This window comes from Herpailurus yagouaroundi, unplaced genomic scaffold (assembly GCF_014898765.1).
Source record: "Herpailurus yagouaroundi ecotype Mexico unplaced genomic scaffold, PumYag 141, whole genome shotgun sequence".
In the NCBI taxonomy this organism is placed as follows: domain Eukaryota; kingdom Metazoa; phylum Chordata; class Mammalia; order Carnivora; family Felidae; genus Herpailurus; species Herpailurus yagouaroundi.
In genome coordinates, this window is record NW_024412396.1 from 47,903,854 (window position 1) to 47,922,945 (window position 19,092).

Genomic DNA, 19,092 nt, shown 5'->3' on the forward strand with positions numbered 1-19,092 from the left:
AAAATAATTAGGTGATTTAGTTATTTTCCACAGAAGTAAGCCCAGCTCTTTTACAAAGCAATGAAAAAGATGAGAAAAGCACAGTAAGAAGTCAAGCCAGCAACCTAATTTCCCAGGACATTAGTTCTTACTTGGCAAAGTACTGCCCTCAGAACTCTACAGAGAGGAAACACATAAAATTCAAATACCATGTAAAAGATGTATACTATACTTTGCTTTTAAGATCTCCAAAAAGAAAACAATTAATGCATATTAAAACACAGAAAAAAAGAGCTCAATTTAGAGTTAAATGTTCTTAAAGCAAAGAATCGGTTTATCTCAGGGAACCTGGGTGGGTTGGTCAGCTAAGCGTCCGACTCTTGATTTCGGCTCAGGTCATTGTCTGGAGGTTCCTGGGTTTGAGCCCCTGCATTGGGCTGTGTGCTGACAGACGGAGCCTGGTTGGGATTCTCTTTCCCTCACTCTCTCCCCTCTCCCTGCTCGCTCTCTCTCTCAAAAAAAAAAGAATCAGTGTATCTCAAAAGGCTAAGTAAATCGCACAAGTTGTAAAAGAACTACATTTTTACTATACTTTAAATGAAAAGGAAAATAGCATGCTATTTCTCACTTTCAAGCAGGATTACATAGAAAACTTTGATATTAAAAAAAACTTTGATATTAATGATGTTAATTCTTGATTGTGAATTTACCTCGGCTAATTAAAATCCTTATAATTTTTCTCTATGTTTTTAAACATCACTATAGAACATTTCCTTGAATTTCCATAAAGAATAAGGCTTTAGTATTTGATCATCCCTCAGAAAAAGGCTATATGTTTAATCCAAAAGAAGTGTCTTCTTTAGATAAAAAGATACTAGGTAGGTGAGTCAAAGAGGGGAAAGGCAGGGAGAGAGGGGAAAAAAGAAGGGGTATAATAGAAACTATTGTTCCTTTAAGTAACGTGTTTAAAAAATCTGACCCTAATTTCCATTAAAAGTCCAGCAGGGAAGCTTGCCTAGAACTACAGACACAGGTTGCCCTGTAAGCAGAAAAATGATACCTGAACTTCATTTAATGTTCAAGTATAAAGTAACATAAGGATGGGGGCAACTGGATGGCTCAGTCGGTTGAGTGTCCGACTTGAGTCAGGTCATGGTCTTGTGGTTCGTGAGTTCGGGCCCCATGTCAGGATCTGTGCTGACAGGTCAGAGCCTGGAGCCTGCTCCGGGTTCTGTGTCTCCCTTTCTCTCTGCCTCTCTCCTGCTCATGTCCTCTTCTTTGTCTCTCAAAAATAAATAAACATTAAAAAAAATAAAGTAACATAACAATGAAATCATACAACCATATATTTAAATCAGTGGGTTCATTTATAACCCATTCTTGCAACTCTAAACTGCTTCCCTCAGCACCATGACCCCAACTGCCACAGCAGACCAAAAGGCCAACAAACTACTACTTGGAAGAATTAATAACAAGACAGAATATTTTATTAAACTTTTGTAACAGGGGTGCCTGGCTGGCTCAGAAGGGCATGCAACTCTTCATCTCGGGGTCATGAGTCAGAGCCCCACGTTGGGTGTAGAGGTTACAAAACAACAACAACCTTCCCCCCAAAAAAGAAAATATTTGCAAATCACATATCTAATAAGGACTTATACCCAGAATGTATATTTTTTACAACTCAAACTCAATAATAAAAGGCAAATAACCCCAATTTTTAAATGGTCAAGGGATCCTAAAAAACATTTCTCCAAAGATAAACAAATATCTAATAAACCCATGAAAAAATTCTCATCATTAGCCATCAGGGAAGTTGAAAACAATACCACAGTGAGTTATCACTTCACATCTACTAGGATGGCTATAATAAAAAACAGAAGTAAAAAAAGTGTTGGTGAGGATATGGAGAAACTGAAACATTCATTTCCCACTGCCAGCAAAAATATAAAATGGTAATAGCTGCTTTAGAAAAATGAGTTACCATATAACCCAGCAATTCTACTACTAGATATATTATCAAAGAAAAATGAAAACACATGTTCATACAAAAACTTATACAGGAATGTTCACAGCAGCTTTATTTGAAGACAAAACTGGAAACAATTCAATATCACAAGAGAATAGATTTTTTAAATTGTGATATCACCATATATTGGAATACTACTCAGCAATAAAAAGGAATAAATTCTTGATGCACAAAATAACATGGATAAATCTCAAATAAATTAGGTAGAGTGAAAGAAGCCAGACCTATCAAAAAAGCACACACCATACAATTCTCTTTGCATAAAATTCTAGAAAATGAAAACTAATCTATGATGACAGCAGATTAGTGGTTACCTCTGTGGGTAGAAAAGGAGAGATAGATTACAAAGAGGCATAAGGAAACTTTTAGAGTGGTTAAGTATTGTCCTTATCTTTTTTTTTTTTTTAACTTATTTTGAGAGAGAGAGAGTGCACACACACAAGCAGGGAAGGGCAGAAAAAGAGAGAGAATCCCAAGCAGTCTCCGCACTCAGCACACAGCCCAATGCAGGGCTCAAACCCATGAACCATGAAATCATGACCTGAGCAGAACCCAAACGTCAGACACTTAACCGAATGAGCCACCCAGGTGCCCCAAATGTTCCTTATCTTGATTGTGGTGGATAAATAGGTAAAAACTCATCAAACTGTATAAACATGTACAATTTCCTTGTAGTCGATTATGTCTGAATATATCTGTCCAAAAAAAAAGAAAGACAAAAAAAAGAATGTATTTGCCATGTTAGGGGTAACAGAAGTATACTAGTGTTTCTGAAATGGCACATTTGGGTAAGTAAAAGGTAGAAAAAGTAGGCTGAGAGCTTTTAAGGATGAACCTTTTAAAAGTTAAAATAGTAACTGATCTCTATATGATAATAGCTGAATATATTCAACATCCACTGACAGAGCAAACAGTCAACCAAAACTACTATGAATTCAGTCTAGCCTTCAAAATAAAAAATTTAGTTCATCTCAACATTTATACATATGATATATATGTATAAATGTATAATATATGTAATATGTATATATGTATAAAAGTAATAAGTTCTAAAAATACATGTTTTAGCTATACATATATTTTTAGAACTTATTACTTTTGTCTATGATAATATTTGATGAGAAAATGGATTAACTGTAGAAAACATCCACTCCAACTCAAAGAGTTGCAGGTAACAAATTGAGAACTGCTAATAACGATATTCAATGCCAGGGAGACCCAATACTTAAATATTAGCTTAAATAAAATACAAGTCAAGTCTAATGAAAAATGTGTCTAATCGGTTCCATAGCTATACTTCATAACCCAAAAGAATTTAGGGATTAATTATCACACTGCCAATCTGGGTGGAAGTAATTAAGAATTTACTGTGACTTAAAGGCAAAAAATATAGTTGAATTAAAAGAGAGATTCAAGTTATTCCACAGATAGGACTAAAAATAAGATAACCGGAGTGCCTGGGTGGCTCAGTTGGTTAAGCATCTGACTTCGGCTCAGGTCATGATCTCACCGTTAGTGAGTCTGATCTCTGCATAGGACTCTGTGCTGACAGCTCAGAGCTTGGAGCCTGCTTCAGATTCTGTGTCTCCCTCCCTCTCTGCCTCTCCCCCACTCATACTCTGTCTCTCAAAAATTAATAAACATTAAAAAAATTTTAATAAAATTTAAAAAAATTATGTACACTAATTAAACTTAAGGCAAAGTCCATTACATCATGAATGTTATAGAAATTACACACCTGCTTTCATCAGAGGTAATTTAAGAAATATAGCTTTTAACAGCTTTCTACAGATAGATTTTTCTTTCACCTTTGACCAAATCCTTAACAAAGGAAGCTACTTAAATAGTAAAGAAGACTGTATTAACTGTAGGGGAGGATAACTAATTCCTTCTAACTGGCATTTAAAACTAACTTAGAACCATTCAATCTATAATGTTTAATAGTTTTTCTTGAAGTAGGGTTAAGGGTTCCCACTGCTAACAAAAGCATACAAAAACTCATACAACAATACATATTTGGAAGAGGATCAGGTAATATGCTAGAGCCCATGACCACACAGTAAAATATGAGCCTCATTTGCCCCATGTTTTAGTCTAATCTACCAAACTAAACCAACCACATAAACAAACTAAGATGGCAAATGTTTAAAGTACATATAAAAATTTTAAGTAAATTCTGGTTTTCCTAACTGCCAAATTGTTTATACTCACACTATTTGGAATATTAGCCCTTCTAAACAGAGAAGTCAACAATAGGCTTACTACTGTTATAATTATTAATAATTAACATCACCATGTGTTGACTGCCCACTATTGGCAAGGCACTAAACAAAATGATTTTCATTTAATTCTCATTATAAGGCTGGTAAAGAAGCTATTATAAGCTCCATTTTATGGATGACAAAACCGAGGCTAAGGGAGGTTCAATAAAATGACAAATTAGTAAATAATAGTGCCAGGAATCAAAAACATGGTCACATAATTCTAAAACCTGGATTGTGTCCATTCTATCATGCTTCCTCAGAACACAATGCCTTTTTCAATTTCATAATATAGTAGTTACAAATATCCTTCTGTCACCATCAGGGTATTCTATGGTTCTGTAAGATTCTTTGAAAAAAAAAAAATTATATTGATTAAAGAATACTGGGAGCAAAAATTCCTTAGAACAAAGTTGGTTATATTAAAAATATTTAAATAAACCTTCATAAATCATGCAAAACAGCACAACATGACACAACTAAAAAGCACTGAAGGTATACTTGTACACGATTGACCAGGACAAAGCATCACTAACTTTTACTTCTCTAAGGTCAAAGATAGCCAAGGTCAATCTTAAGTAAGTTACAAATTTTGCTTTTCTGTGTTGCTAGCTTCCCTGACTTTCCCTTTATTCAGGAGCCAAATAGTGTTCTACAGCTTTCAATCCCTCTTGCTCCCTAAATAACTCAACTTTGGTGGTGAGAGAAGGGGAAGTCACTGAACATTAATTATTAACACACTAGCTCCTTGGTTAACCCATTTAAGATGGCTGGGGGTCTCTTCCTACTGCTTAATCCCAGACTCCACCAGAGAAAGACAAATGGTATGACTTGCCCTAGTTATGACTGCTAGGGACCTATTCCCAAGAGTTGCAGAAGCAGAGACAAGTGTCCAGCCTTCTAAATCCACATGGTACTGCCCAGGCTCCCATCCTCTAGGACTAGCAATTCTCAGTCTATTCACTTGCATTCTGACCTGCTTTCCTGAGTGGAAGATAACAAAGGAAGAGTTATAGCAGGCAGTGGAAACTGCACAGTACAAAAAATATGTCCATGGGAGAATGCTGCAAATAGGATCATCCTCCTTTACATATGTCACTCTAGGAAAACTGCCAAGAGGGGCTCAGTACTCTAGACATACTTCCTACAGATCCTCCAGACTCCTCCTTAAACACATGTCAGTGTTCTCCTCGTTCTCCCTTAGTTTCAATCCTCCTTTTGCTCTAAGATTTCCAAGTGTGTATTTTATATTCTCAAAAATATATAAGCAGTATCATGAGGACATCCTATTTATCAGAACCTGTGGCTCAGATCTGAACAAACATCCTAAGGTTTTATACAGTACTCGTAACTTTAATAATGAAAATCCCAATAGGTTATATTACTGAAACAAATTTTCTTGGCAAATAATTTATCATCATGTCAAGATAAAAAAAATTAGATAGCAAATTTATTTTTTAATATTTAAGGAGTACAATTGTTTCCTTTCTCCCTAGCCCTATCAAGGAAACATGTATCAGAATTCAGAAACTGGAATTCAGAATTCAAGAGTCATTCTGTGGAAATCACAATCAAACATAATAGATATGTTTTGGCAAGCTAAAAATAAAATGCAGGTTTTCAAGTACTCTACTAAATAAACAAGGGGCGCCTGGGTGGCTCAGTCGGTTAAGTGTCCAACTCATGGTTTTCAGCTCAGGTCATCATCTCACAGTGTGTTAGTTAGAGCCACGCACTGGGCTCTGCGTGCACAGTGTGGAGACTGCTTGGGATTCTGTCTTCCTCTCTCTCTCTGCCCCTCCCCTGCTGGCTCTCCCTCTCTCTCAAAAAAATAATAAACTTAAAAAAAAAAAAACAACAACACCTTTTTTTTAAGGTGGTAACTTTCCCAAGGGATCTTTTCTGATAAAAGTAATTCTCTCAGCAAACTGAAAACCAGACATAGGTTTCTGTACCTTTACACTACTAAATTCTCAGGCACCAACATTCCATCAAGGTTTATTATATGGGTAGTTGAACGCCAGCAGCAGAGAGAGCAGATCAGAAGCTATTTATAAAAGAAGATAAAATGCTACTGAAATAGAAAATAAACTTAATTAACTAGTGTTAATTGAACTTCTTTTCTAAATCATGTACTTGAATTTTCTTTGATATGTGAAATTAAGTCTCACCAAATTGTAGTCAGGAACACAGTTTCTTTGGGACTTAGAAACCACCATTCATTCAACTACAGATTACTAAATCTCACTATAAAATGAGTTGAGCAATCAGAGCTATTCATAGGTAAGTGTGATTAGATTATGGATGAATAATAAGTCAACTGAATAAAGTCCATTTATTAAAAAGCAAGTAATCAAATTGGTCAATGTTCACAATTACGAACAGTGAACTTTTATATTTTTCCCCCACATTCAATTATTAAGGTTTTACATTCCTCCATCAATTAGCAAAGAATTGAATGATCTATACAAATGTGTCCACCAACTGCACAATGACTTAAAGAACAACCACTGTGGTGGCAGGGATCCTCCATTTAATGCAATGCAAGGAATTCAAAAACTTTCATCCTTGGAACCTTTGTTACAAAAATCAGTAAATTTCTTTTGTGAAAAGACTGCTTATTTTTTTCAGTTCAAAAGTATAATGATTATATGTTTTGTAGTCTTCCAAACAAAAATTTTAATGAAATATAAAAATCTGAGAACAATTATTTTTGAGAGAAAAAATTATGTAAAAATCCTAATGCAAAGCTACACCAAGAGTTTCTTCACAATTTCATAAAACATTAATGAAAGGGCCACATAAATCCCTTAGATTAAAGATTTTAAAGAGAGCTGCAAGAATCTCTAAGTTTTCAATACTTTCTCTGTTCCTGTAGCCACAAAAATTAATATAATCATCTCTTCCTAAATATAAACCATCTAGGTTTTTACAGAAGAAAAAGGAAACCAAGAACAGCACAGAAAATACACATACTCTTAATATAGCTGTAAAAAGGTATTGTAGATTGTATTTAGGTCCCCAAACAAGTTTACAACATGTGGCACATCCAGTTCATTCTCAAGGGAGAAAATCATCAAAACAAAAGCTCCTGCTTAATAAACTATTTGCTTTGTAGTTAAGCCTCTATCCCAGGTGCATTTTACTGGGAATTATTATCACTTTCTTCTCTCTTCAAAAGCCTAGAAATCTAAAATACACAAGTATATCTGCTTCCCTTAAAAATGCTTTCATATTAGGGGCTCCTGGATGGCTCAGTTAAGCTCCGGTCATGATCAATCCCAGGGTCCCATAGGGCTCCACACTGACAGCAGGGAGTCTGCTTGGGATTCTCTCTCTCCCCATCCCCTGCTCATGGGTACAATCCTCTCTCTCAAAATAAAATAAACTTTAAAAAAATGCTTTTATATGTTTTGTATTAGTGTAAGGCCATGAGAAGCCTTATATTACTTTCACTCTCTTTTAAAAAGGAAACACTCCTTTGCTTTTCTTCTTTGAAATGTGTCTTACCTGGTTTTTACTTATTTTCTATACATGAACTGTTCTCAAACCAGTCCATTTCAGCGTTAGTTGTTTACTGCCAATGTCTGTGCATACTTAGGTTTTTTTTACAGACAATGGGTTACCATACCGTGGTATAAAAAGAAAGGTAAACAAGAGGGCACAAGTGAAACACCACTCAATTTCATTTCTCTGACTCAAATTTCCTTAAGTCCTCATGCCAAAGATTCTCAATATCTAAAAAGAGGCACAACGCAGTATGTGATCAGGCAAACATAGGAGAAACCAAATTGGAGGCTAAAGAAATTAAATAGAATGTACGACCACCTGAGACAGAATTACCAGAAAAATAAAAATAAATAATAAACTCAGTCCCTAGAAAGCCCTACTAAAGGGCTACTTTTGCTGCACTGCATGGCTCAAAACAGTTTTTCAAACTCCTTTGACTATAAGAAACAGATTTTACATTGTGACCTAGTACACACACAAGAAAATTTTCCCAAAACAACATTTTTCTTCACCAAATGCAATGCTAGTCAATTCTGTTCTATTTCATTTTATTTTCAATGCTGGTGGTAACCCACTAAACTGATTTTATAAATTACTAATAAATCACAATCCACAGTTTGAGAAACATAGGGCTTAATAGAGGATATCCCTTATATTTGGATCATTTTTGCAATCTGCCTCTACTTGTCTCTAGCAGGGTAGACAGTTTGAGAAGTTTAAACATTATTACTGTTTTCATTGAAGTAAGTGGCTTTTAAGGTGGGATCCTCTGACCATCACCTGAGATAAATGCAAATGCTCGGGACCCACCCCAGATGTACTGAATCAGAAACTCTGGCCAGCAGTCTGTATTTTACCAAGCCCTCCAGGTGATTCTGGTGCAAGCTAAAGTTTGAGAATCACAGCATTAAAAAAACTCGGGTCTTTATCCTCTATTTAACAATCTAGTCAGTAAGTACCCACTGCTTACTCGATGCCAGTCACTATTCTAAAAGTTCTACAAATATTAACCCATGTGAAAAAACAACCCTATGAAATAGGGACTATTATTATCACTATCGTACAGATTAGGAAACTTGCACAGAGAGGTTAAATTAACCAAGCTAAGTGGTGGAATTTATTTTAAATTTGGCCAGAGTATGTCTATCCTTTCATGACTCCCCTCTTTCTGATCAAGTCCCCAGTCCTTCCTACTCCCTTAGTTTCAGCTACTCCTCACCTCCCCTTTTTCCTTTCAAATTCCCCATCCTGTCAATGTCCTCATTTTCTAATATCATGGTGTCATCCTAAAACAAAAATTTTTTTCTAAGCCACTAGAATGCAAGTCACTTAACCCTGCTTTTAGGATGCTCTTCTCTTCCACCTTAGTATTATGAAGCCGAAGTTTCTTCTATGTCTGAAGTCCTTAGAATCTACTAATAACTACACTGTAAATTTCTCATATCTGCTGTTACGGCCAGTTTCCACAAGACCACCACTCTCTTCCAGAGCAACCTTCTCCTACTGCGTCCTATCTACGCCCTATCTACTTCGCGCTTCCCACAAGGAAATTATTTCTCCCCGCCCACCCCTGTGTCATTTTGCGTGACTACTCTCCAACTGAGAGAACTTCCACTCCCCTGTAGACCCCCTCAGCCCAGTCTCAAATCCGAACTACTGCTCCAGGTCCCATGGTCCCCCGCGGATTCTCAGACCCAGGAGCTCCCAGTCCAGTCTTGGGTCTCCCATCCCAGACAAGCGGTGGGGGCTGGGAGCTCCTGTTCCTCCCCAGCTGTTCAAGGTCTCCACAGGTCCCACCCTCCTAAGACCCGCTTCTCCTAGACTCTCCCGGAGTCCTCCACCCTCGGACAGCCGCCTTTCTCAGGAAGAGTCCCCAACCCCCTCTCTGCCTTTCCTCGACGCCCCTCGCTCAGACCCAGGCCGCTCACTGTCACCCCGGACCCCGGCCGCCCTCGGTGTCTCTTCTCCCTCGGACCCGGGCCACTCCCAGTTTCCCGGCCCCCCAGCTCCCTCCGCTCGGGCCGCTCCTGGGTTTCCCGGGTTCCTCTGCTCTCTTCCCTCGCACCCCAGCTGTCCTGGGTGTGTATCCCCGAGTCACCCGGTCCTCGGACCAGGTTGTTGCCGGTCACCCCGGGTCATCCCCCCTCTCCGGGACCCCGTCCGCTCCCGTCTCCTCAGGGAACTTACCGCTTACACACCGGCCGCCGGTCAGCGCCCAAGCAGCGGGACGTCCCAAGGGACCTCCCGGCACGAACCGCTTGGGTCTGCCCCCAGCCTATGTTGCCAACGCGAACTCCGCCGCCGGGAACCGGGCCATTCTCCCACCAGCCCAGTCGGAGCGAACTCGCCGCAGCCGCCGCCGCCGCCGCCGCCGCCCTGGCCCCGGCCCGACCCGGCCCACAGTCCAGGCCCCCTTCCTCCGGCCTCCGCCTCCGGAGCTCCGCGCTGGAGTTTCCGCCCCGCGACGGCCCCCAAACCTCAGGCCCGCGCTACCGGCACTCACCTGCCGCTGCCCCCAACCAACTCCAGCGCCACTGCCTTTACCTCGGCCGCCAGTAGCCATCAAGCGCCACCACCTCCCCCATGACAACAGGCCCACCCCGTTTCATAGTTCTTACCTCTCCATTGGATAGTGGGGCGGCGGCTCTCTATTCTGATTGGTTTCACTTACCCGTCTGTCATAGCTTCCTCACCGCCCCTTTTCCTGGACCCGGTATTAGCCCCCTCCCGGACTCACAGCGTCCTGGACCAAGCTTTAGTTGTAATTGGTTGATGGTAGGGCAGTTCGAAGTTATGATAGGCTACCGAAAATGTCTGTTATGTCAATTGGCAAGGGATGTAGCTCCAGGGTTGGTTCAAACTTGGGCACAGTTTGGTTGCGCAGTAGAAAGCAAGGAAGGGGCCGATGTTCACAAGCGAGGTTACCGGGGAAGGGTTAACTCTTTGTTGTAGAGTTCATTCTGTAAACTCATCCCTTTCTCCAGTTCCCTCCCTATTAGGAGAAGTTTATCACTGATAGTTTAGAGGGTAGTACTTACAAAACACCAACACCAGAGGTTGTGTTTAAGGAGTGTTTTCCAACTCCTTGGGAGAAAAGCACTTAGATAAAAATGTCCTCTTCTTGAAGTCTCAATGCACCCTATTTCCTTGAAGTTCTTTCCAGAAGTCTTCATGCTAAAGGGCAAAGCACAACCATTTATTTAGTAGAAATCAGCCCACTTTGGTTGCAGTTACAACGTCGTTAATAAACTGAAGTGGCATGTTGAGAGTTCTCCAGACTCACCCCTGGCTCCTGCCAAGTGACCAAGCAGCCATGAGCAAGTTTGGACGAAATGGGCCACATTTCCCCGTGTGATGCTCTGGAAATGAGAATTCCGTCCCTCCCCGCCCCTTCTCCCAATTTGATTTTTATGTTCAGCAGTTCATAAATAGCCCTACTAGATGTGTGTCAGATATTTGAAAGCTTGTCTTTTCCTAGCATTCTAAATTAGGACCGTTGAATGAATTGCAGTTCTTTTCTCACATTAGCACAATGCACGAGAATAAATGATTGCATTTTTTATTCATTTGGGTACAAGTCACAGTACGCATTTTTGAGAAATCTGGTGTTGCTATAAAAACTCTTGTGCTCCTAGAAATATATCCATCCTTAGATTTTGCTTTTCTTTTTAATTTCCACCCACTTTTCATGCTCCTAAATAACAAAATGTTTGCCTGATTACTCTTTAAATTTCTAAGTCAGATTTAAATATACCTTTCTCACAACTCTACCTATAATACACAAACCCATGGACCATGAAACAAACCAGAGATGGATTGGGACAGGTCAAGGAGGCACCCCCTCACAAGCATTACCTTATGGTTGGGAACTTCCTGTGAGACTGAGAATCTGGACTTCAGAAATTTTGTGCTTTGCCCCTTTCTTCTTCCAGCTAACTCTTTGTCCCATATCTCTTCTACTCACCTCCCTGTCCTTTGCAGAGCAAGCTACAAGTAGTCTAAAACTTCACTGTTTGTTATCCAGGGAAAAAAAAAAAAAGTCTAATTTCTAGCTTATATTTTTAGTCAACTTTGAATAAACTACATATCACCAAACTAAGCAGAAATTATTCCTCCAGTAACTATAACAATAAGGTGTCTTTTCCTAGTTATTTTCTGGAACTTTCCTCCCCCTTCCCTCATCCTCACCTTCCAGTTTAGAAATAACCTCCCCTTCAATTCAATGACTCATAAAAAGCCTGTAAAGGAAAGTGGAAAAGTCAAAATAACTTCGGAGATGTCTGAATCATTCAGTCAAAGGAAAGATCAGACATTGACCATGATAAGATGGAAGCCAAGACATAAGGCAAGCCTGAGCTAACATCCATAACAAATGAAGTAACATGCAAATGTGGAGATTCCCCAATGAGAAGGAGGTATCAGCATATCCTTTACACAGCCTTTTATTATATTACCAGCAGCTTTCTTCTCTCTAGTCTTGGCAGTATGCCCTATCTACCAATTTTAGAGCAAGTTAGAAGGCAATTAATGTCCTGGCAGATAGGAAACAATAACGTCATAGGAGGGCATGGGCATTATTATGGTACTTGGGGTAATAATGGCTCTTGTACAGCCATAGTGATTTGGTGCCATAGAGAACATAGAATTAGTCCAGCCTCACTAAGAGGACTTGCCATCTAAGTCCAGGAGCTCAACAAAATAACTATCACAAAACAAGGAATACTTCCACAAAGGTCAGCTATTCATTCCGTTCTGTGAAAACAAAGTACTCACAAATGTTTTCACTCATACATGCATATATACATTTTACCACTCCTGTTCCTTATGGAAATCAGTTAAGAAAAAAAAAGTAAAATAAACATGTTCAGTCCAGTAAGAAAAGAAAAAATCTTAAAGAAGGAAGATTTTAAGGAACATTCTTTGATCCAACAGAAAGCTATTTATTATGTTATTAAAGTCCACACAGTACTAGAAAGTTTATTGCTTGTGCCCCACGTTTTGATTTTGCATGAGCCTTATCACATAACCTTACCACATAATTCATCCAGCCTCTCTTTTCTTTCCTGTGTTATGTCTTCACCACTCTTAAGACCCCATCTTAGAAAGCAAGAACACTGGAGTCAGGGAGTCTGTAGCTTTGTGTTGTGTGGCTGGCTGTGGAGGTGGTGCAGATGGTATCTGTTCAGAGGCACTTGAGCAAGACCAGGATAGCAGGTATATTAAAGGCAAAAATAGCCTTTATAAATCCTGATTACGTAGAAAATGAAGGACTTGCGGCGATGTCCTGATGTCTAAGGCCTCGGGCTTCAGCGAATGCTGATGCTACTTTCTGCTCTCTTTTCATCATATCACTTTTCAAGGGAGCAGAATCCAGGTTTCCTGTCATTTCTATTTTAGTCCGGGGTGGGGGCAATGTCACTAGGGAAAGCTCCTTTTCTGTTTGTTTATTTTTGGATTCCCCTCCCCCAACACTGGATTCTAGACACAATTCCAAATGGATTAGCGAAACAAACAACTGGTGGGGAAGAAAATCATTCTGATAGTAGACAAGAGCCAGAGCTGCCTGTTTCTAGCAATTGGAAGCAAGCCAAGATATTTGATAAGAGGTAGTTCCCTGAGTCAGGGATCCCTGAAGATGGAGACTGATGGGATGAAGGGATTAGAGAGGAGGGGTTGGGATAGGGAGGGTGGGGGGCAGGGCCAGCAGAGAAGAGAGTAAGGAAAGCTAGACAAAGTCAAGAGGCCACAGAGTTCTGAGCCAGCTTAGAGTCCTACCCCGATCCCTCTGGCTGTGGACTTTATACCAGCTTGCACAATTATACCAACAAAGTGTAGCCTGTCACTGGTTGAAAGGAGAACCATGCCAGAACTTTACCCTATGGGATCTTTGCTCCACTGCCACCTGGAAAGCCTCCCTGAGCTCAAAGACTGCTGCTCTGGCATCAGGGCAAAGCTGACAAGATTCGTGCAGCCACCTTTTATAAAGGTGATCACTGGCACAAAGCTCTGGATGAAGGAAGGGAAACCGTCTGGAAGAAGATGTTTTCACCATCTCAAACTGCGGAGATTCCAACACAGAGAAGTGCCAAGCTGCCTTCCCTGCTGGAACAAAGCACTGTGGTTTCAAAGTTCAAAGCTGTCTCCCATGGATGGGACGAAGCTTAAAAAAAAAAAAAAAAAGGTGTGTGTGTGTGTGTTTTTTAAGTGAAAAATGGTGTTCCTACAGGTAGAACCATTTGCTTTCTAATGCTAGGGCTCATATGATCTTTAAATAGCACATCAGATCGCCTCATTATGTAATGCATGTATTTTCATCCTCAAGAAAAATGTGTACTACCCCTTTACCCACCTTGCATTTTATAGATAAGATAGCTTGAGTGCTTGCAAAATGGATGGGCTGCAGCTCTTAGCTCTGCCATTATGCTGTTGAATAGAGCCCCTGGTTACTATCACTAGATCTATGGGTGGACCAGCCATTCTTCCGCAGCAGGGAGTGGGCTGCTCAAAGCAGCAAGCACCATTTAAACTTTTGTCCATCTCTGTTTTACACACAAAGAGTTTCCTGGAAACATGGCTGCATTCCAAGGATTTCAGAGAGTAGAATGCCTTCTAGAACTACAGTTTGCCAAGCACTGGAATTACGTAAGAAAGTAGACTTGAAATCACTCTTGAATCTAAATGTGTTCAAATCCTGACTCTGCCATTTACTAGCTGTGTGGCTTTGGGAAAGTTGATTTATATCCCCAAGCTTCAGTTTTCTTCATCTACAAAATGGGATGCGTTAGTTACAAATTACCCCAAAACTTAGTAACTTAAAACAACATTTATTATCTCCATTTCTGTGGGTCAGAAATCCTGATGGAGCTTAGCTGAGTCCACTAGCTCTGGGTCTTACAAGGCTGTAATCATCTCAAGGCTCAGTCGGGATGGATCTGTTCTCAGCTCACTCACATCATTGTTGATAGAACTCAGTAGCTCACAGGCTTTAGACTAAGGCCTTAGATCTTCAGGAGCTATTGAATGAGGCCTCCCGCAGTGCCTTGCCATGAGGGTCTCTCCACAAAGCATCTCAAAACGTGGCAGCTTACATCATCAGAGTAAGCAAGCAAGAGGGCAGGCCAGCAAAAGAGAGACTTCTGGCAAGACAGAAGTCAGTCACTTGTAATCTAATCACAGAACTGATATAGCATCACTTTTGACACATTCTACTACTGAGAAACAAGACATTAGGTCCTGCCCACGCTGAAGGAGAGAGGATTACACGAGAATATAGACACCAAGAGGGGGATCACTGGAGCCACTTTAGAAGTGGCCTACCTTAGGAAATAATAACAACACCTCCTTGTAGGTTTCATTTAAAGATTAAATGAGAGGGCTACTTGAGTGGCTCAGTCGGTTGAGCATCCAGCTTCTGCTCAGGTCATGATCTTGGTCATGATCTCATAATTCGTGGGTTCCAGTGCCGCATCAGGATCTGTGCTGACAGCTCAGAGCCTAGAGCCTGCTTCAGCGTCTGTGTCTCCCTCTCTCCCTCTGCCCCTCCCCTGCATGTGCACATGCTCCCCCCCTCTCTCCCTCTCTCATTCTCTCTCTCAAAAATAAACATTTTTAAATAAATAAATAAATAAATAAATAAATAAATAAATAAAAGATTAAATGAGAGAGGGGCATCTGGGTGGCTCAGTCAGTTAAGCATCTGACTCTTGATTTGGGCTCAGGTCATGATCTCACGGTTGTGAGATCGAGCCCGGGGTCCGGCTCTGCGCTGACAGCACAGAGCCTGCTTGGGATTCTCTCTCTCTCCCTCTGTCTTTGCCCACCCCCCCCCCCACCCCTGCCCTGCGCTTTCTCTCTCTCTGTCTCAAAATAAATAAATAAACGAAAAAATAAAAAATAAAAAAAATAATAAGTAAATAAATAAATAAATAAACGTAAGAAAAAAAAGATTAAATGAGAGAAAATATTCAATTTAAGCCCTGACATATATAACTGGCTTATATAATAATTATTATTCCTATTTATGTTATTATTGAGTATATAATGGTTTTCTCCCCCTTCTAGCTATTAGAACAAAATCTTCATGAGGAATAAATGAGATAATCTACATAATTCAGGAAGCACTGAGCACATGGTATGTGCACAGTAGCCATTAGTTATTATTAACTTTTATGAGTACGTGATATCTGTTTTCCTCTCCAAGCTACTGGATATGCTATGATTATAGTAACCTTTCCAGGATGATCTTATTTTCAAATGTTTTGTCTCATTTATCTATGTGTATCGTATACTTGCCAGAAGGTAATGGCAGATTTGGGATTCATAAAATATGGCCAACAAATCTAAACTTCAGCCTAATTTCCTGCCTGCCCTATGCTATGGGGATGTGCTCAAAGAAGATATGCTCAAAACCTGCAAGGTGGGCTCATTATGGCAGCACCTCTTTTATGCAGAAATCTGAGCTTGGCTCCATGGAAGTTCCCGGGGGGAGGGGGGACGGGGGGGCAGGGACTTGGTTGTGTGGTCTTTGTCCCTTTCAAAAAAAAAGCTGATCACCGTGCAGTCTGCTAAGTCAGTCCTCGACTGAGGATAAGAGAAAGGGTAATTCCCACACAGGTTCTGTGGATACAGTAAGGACACTCAAGAGAAAGTTTCCATACCTGGTCTGGGAGCAGCAAGAACCAAGAGACTAAAAGAATAGCAATTTTGCAATTAGAAAGTGGGAGGAAGAGGGGCACCTGGCTGTCTCAGTCGAAGAGTGTGCAGCTCTTTATCTCCGGGTCATGAGCCCCATGTTTGGGTGTAGCAATCACTTAAATAAACTTAAAAAAAAATTTTTTTTTAATTAAAAAAAAAAAAGGAAAGGGGCACCTGGGTGGCTCAGTCGATTAAGTAACTGGCTCTTGATTTCAGCTCACGTCGTGATCTCCACGGTTTGTGAGTTTAAGCTACGCATTGGGCTCTGGGCTGGGCTCTGGGCTGATGGCATAGAGCCTGCTTGGGATTCTCTGTCTCCCTCTCTCTCAGCCCCTCCTGCATGCTGTCTCTCTCTCAAAAGTAAATAAAGTTTAAAAGATAAAAATATATTTTTAAATTTTTAAATAAGAGAAAGTAGGAGGAAGAGAGTCTAGTTTGCAACATGAAAGAAAGATTACTAAGAGGTTGGAGTGACTGGGTCGAAGCTAGGTTCCTTATAAGGAAGGAGGATATGGAGGGGTGGCCTATGGCCAGAGAAAATGAGGAAGTATAATCAAAGAAACCCCATTATTTTGGCTCTGAGTCATTTCTCAGGGTTCACTCATGATTATATGAGAAAAATGAGGGGGGTTCTCCTAAAGTATAAATAATCTTTAGACCAAAGACACTATAGAAAGACAAAGGTTCAAGTACTCATCTGATCTCATCTTTTCAGGCCAGAAGTATCTATCCCCAGTCTCTCTTTATCCTCCCAATGCCTTCTTCCCCTGCTCCATTTGTGTACATGTTCTTTCCTTCTGTCCGTGTTCCATGCAGAAGAAAAAAGCTCCTCACAAGGAAATGCCTTAGGATCCTTTAGACTGGAATTGTTTCTCTCTCTCTCTCTCTCTCTCTCTCTTTTTTTTTTTTTTTTTTTCAAGATTTTATTAAGCAATCTCCACACCCAACATGGGGCTGGAACTTACAACCCTAAGATCGAGAGTTGCGTGCTCCACCAACTAAGCCAGCCAGGAGCCCCTGGAACTGTTTCTTGCTGCAGAGTCACCTTCTCAAGCAGTTTCTGCTATGGTGCTACACCGTTAGAGCTCAATAAATATTCACAGATGATGACAGTTTACACCTCTGCCTCCAAATCAGGTCACCAGCCCAGCGGTGATTTTAACAGGCCCACGGATTTTCTGAGATGCACTAGCCCTAGGCTTTTCTCCTCCTGACTTGCCTCCAGACATTACCAGACTTGTGCACAGAAAGGTTCAAAGCAGAAGTTGCTGAAAAAGTTCTGTGAGGTTAAAGGAGAGGTGTGTAGCAATATCAAGTTCCTCCTTCTGTGAGTCTTGTCTTCTCTCCTTCTAACTCTGTATTTTCTCTGTGTTTGGAGACTTGTAAGTTTCAATACCTTTCAGTAGCTGGGGAAAACCTCTGCTCCTCTGCAGGATGGTCAATTTTAGAAGGGAAAGAAGAGGCGGGGAGATGAGGACTTGCCCCCAGGAAGTCTGACTACACAATAGGGATGGTTGTATTTATTTATTCAGCCCTTTCCTACAGGCAGCCAGGGCCTCAGCCATTTCATTTTGCTCTCAGGAAGTGTATTTAGTGGTAGGCTTTCTTTCTCTTCCTGTCAGTTTCCTGCAAGAGGACATCAGTGTCTTCTCAGTGCAGCAGCTGATAAGAAGGATGTTGTTGCTCAAGGAGAGACAGACATACCTATTTCCCATCACAGACCCAGACCCTTTCAAGGGCACAGAGAATTGGGCTTGGGTGTGGAAATAGAAGACTCTGATTTCTGCACCTATTTCCCTGGTGCCATTTTCCTCGCTGAAAGACTCTCTTTAGTGGGATACAATAATAACATCTTCCACCTGTGCAGAATTTCACACTTCCACACTTTTCCAAGGTAGTGTCCCACTGTACAGAAGCGGAGTTGGAGGCACTGTATTTGGCATAGCCTGGGAGTTACTTTGTAGGGTTAATATGAGGAGGCAGCTTTGGTGTCAACGTTATGTTCTGGGGAAATTCAACAAACAGTGTACGCCTACCCTAAGTTGGATTCCATGACTAGCTTCTACTACTACAGCGGAACCTTCTGACATTCCCCTCTCCCAGCCACCATTGGGTGGGGTGTCCCTCTTATACACACGACCCTTCCACGTTGGATACACACATCCCACATGTAAGCTTCCTTAGTGCCTATTCCTCCTGTATTGTGTCAGCATTGTGATACCAAGAACCACATTCATGCTGCTCGTAGCTGCCCAGCACAGGGCCTGGCCCACTGTAGTTCACTACATATTTAGTGAATGAATGAGTCAGGAGTTGTCTCTAGGAGCAGCCTTGCCACCCTACACCATCACTTATTTTGGGGTGGTGCTCTGGGAGTTATAAAAAAGGCATGTGCTAATTATCATATAATGATCACTAGTGGTTATAGTAATTGGTAGGTAAAAAGCACAGGAGTGGAGTATGACTAAATAAAGCCCTCTGCCAGTGTATACGGCCCATCCCTGCATTCTGAATTTGGAATCCCACTGCCTGTCTTTGTTAGATTCCCCAACACAGAGGTACTCCTTTGGCCCAACACTGGGGACAGGAAGAGTTCAATTTCTTCCGAGACCATTCTGGTCT

The 19,092-nt window shown here is 40.8% G+C and overlaps 1 protein-coding gene across 10 annotated transcripts in view; it reads right to left on the reverse strand.

Moving 5' to 3' along the window:
- The window catches only part of NUMB (NUMB endocytic adaptor protein), a 203,615-nt gene extending 193,248 nt beyond the window's left edge, over window positions 1-10,367 (reverse strand). For 2 of the 10 annotated variants that reach the window (XM_040477622.1, XM_040477620.1), the window contains exon 1: window positions 10,280-10,367. Coding sequence is in view for 6 of the 10 variants with exons in the window: in XM_040477619.1 (XP_040333553.1) it covers window positions 10,280-10,339 (60 nt within the window). In the remaining 4 variants the exon portion in view is untranslated. Of the gene's footprint in view, window positions 1-9,963; window positions 10,103-10,279 lie in introns of those variants that run through there. The other 8 variants (XM_040477619.1, XM_040477616.1, XM_040477615.1 and 5 more) reach the window with 7 other exon arrangements.
- Between the last annotated feature and the right edge of the window lie 8,725 nt (window positions 10,368-19,092).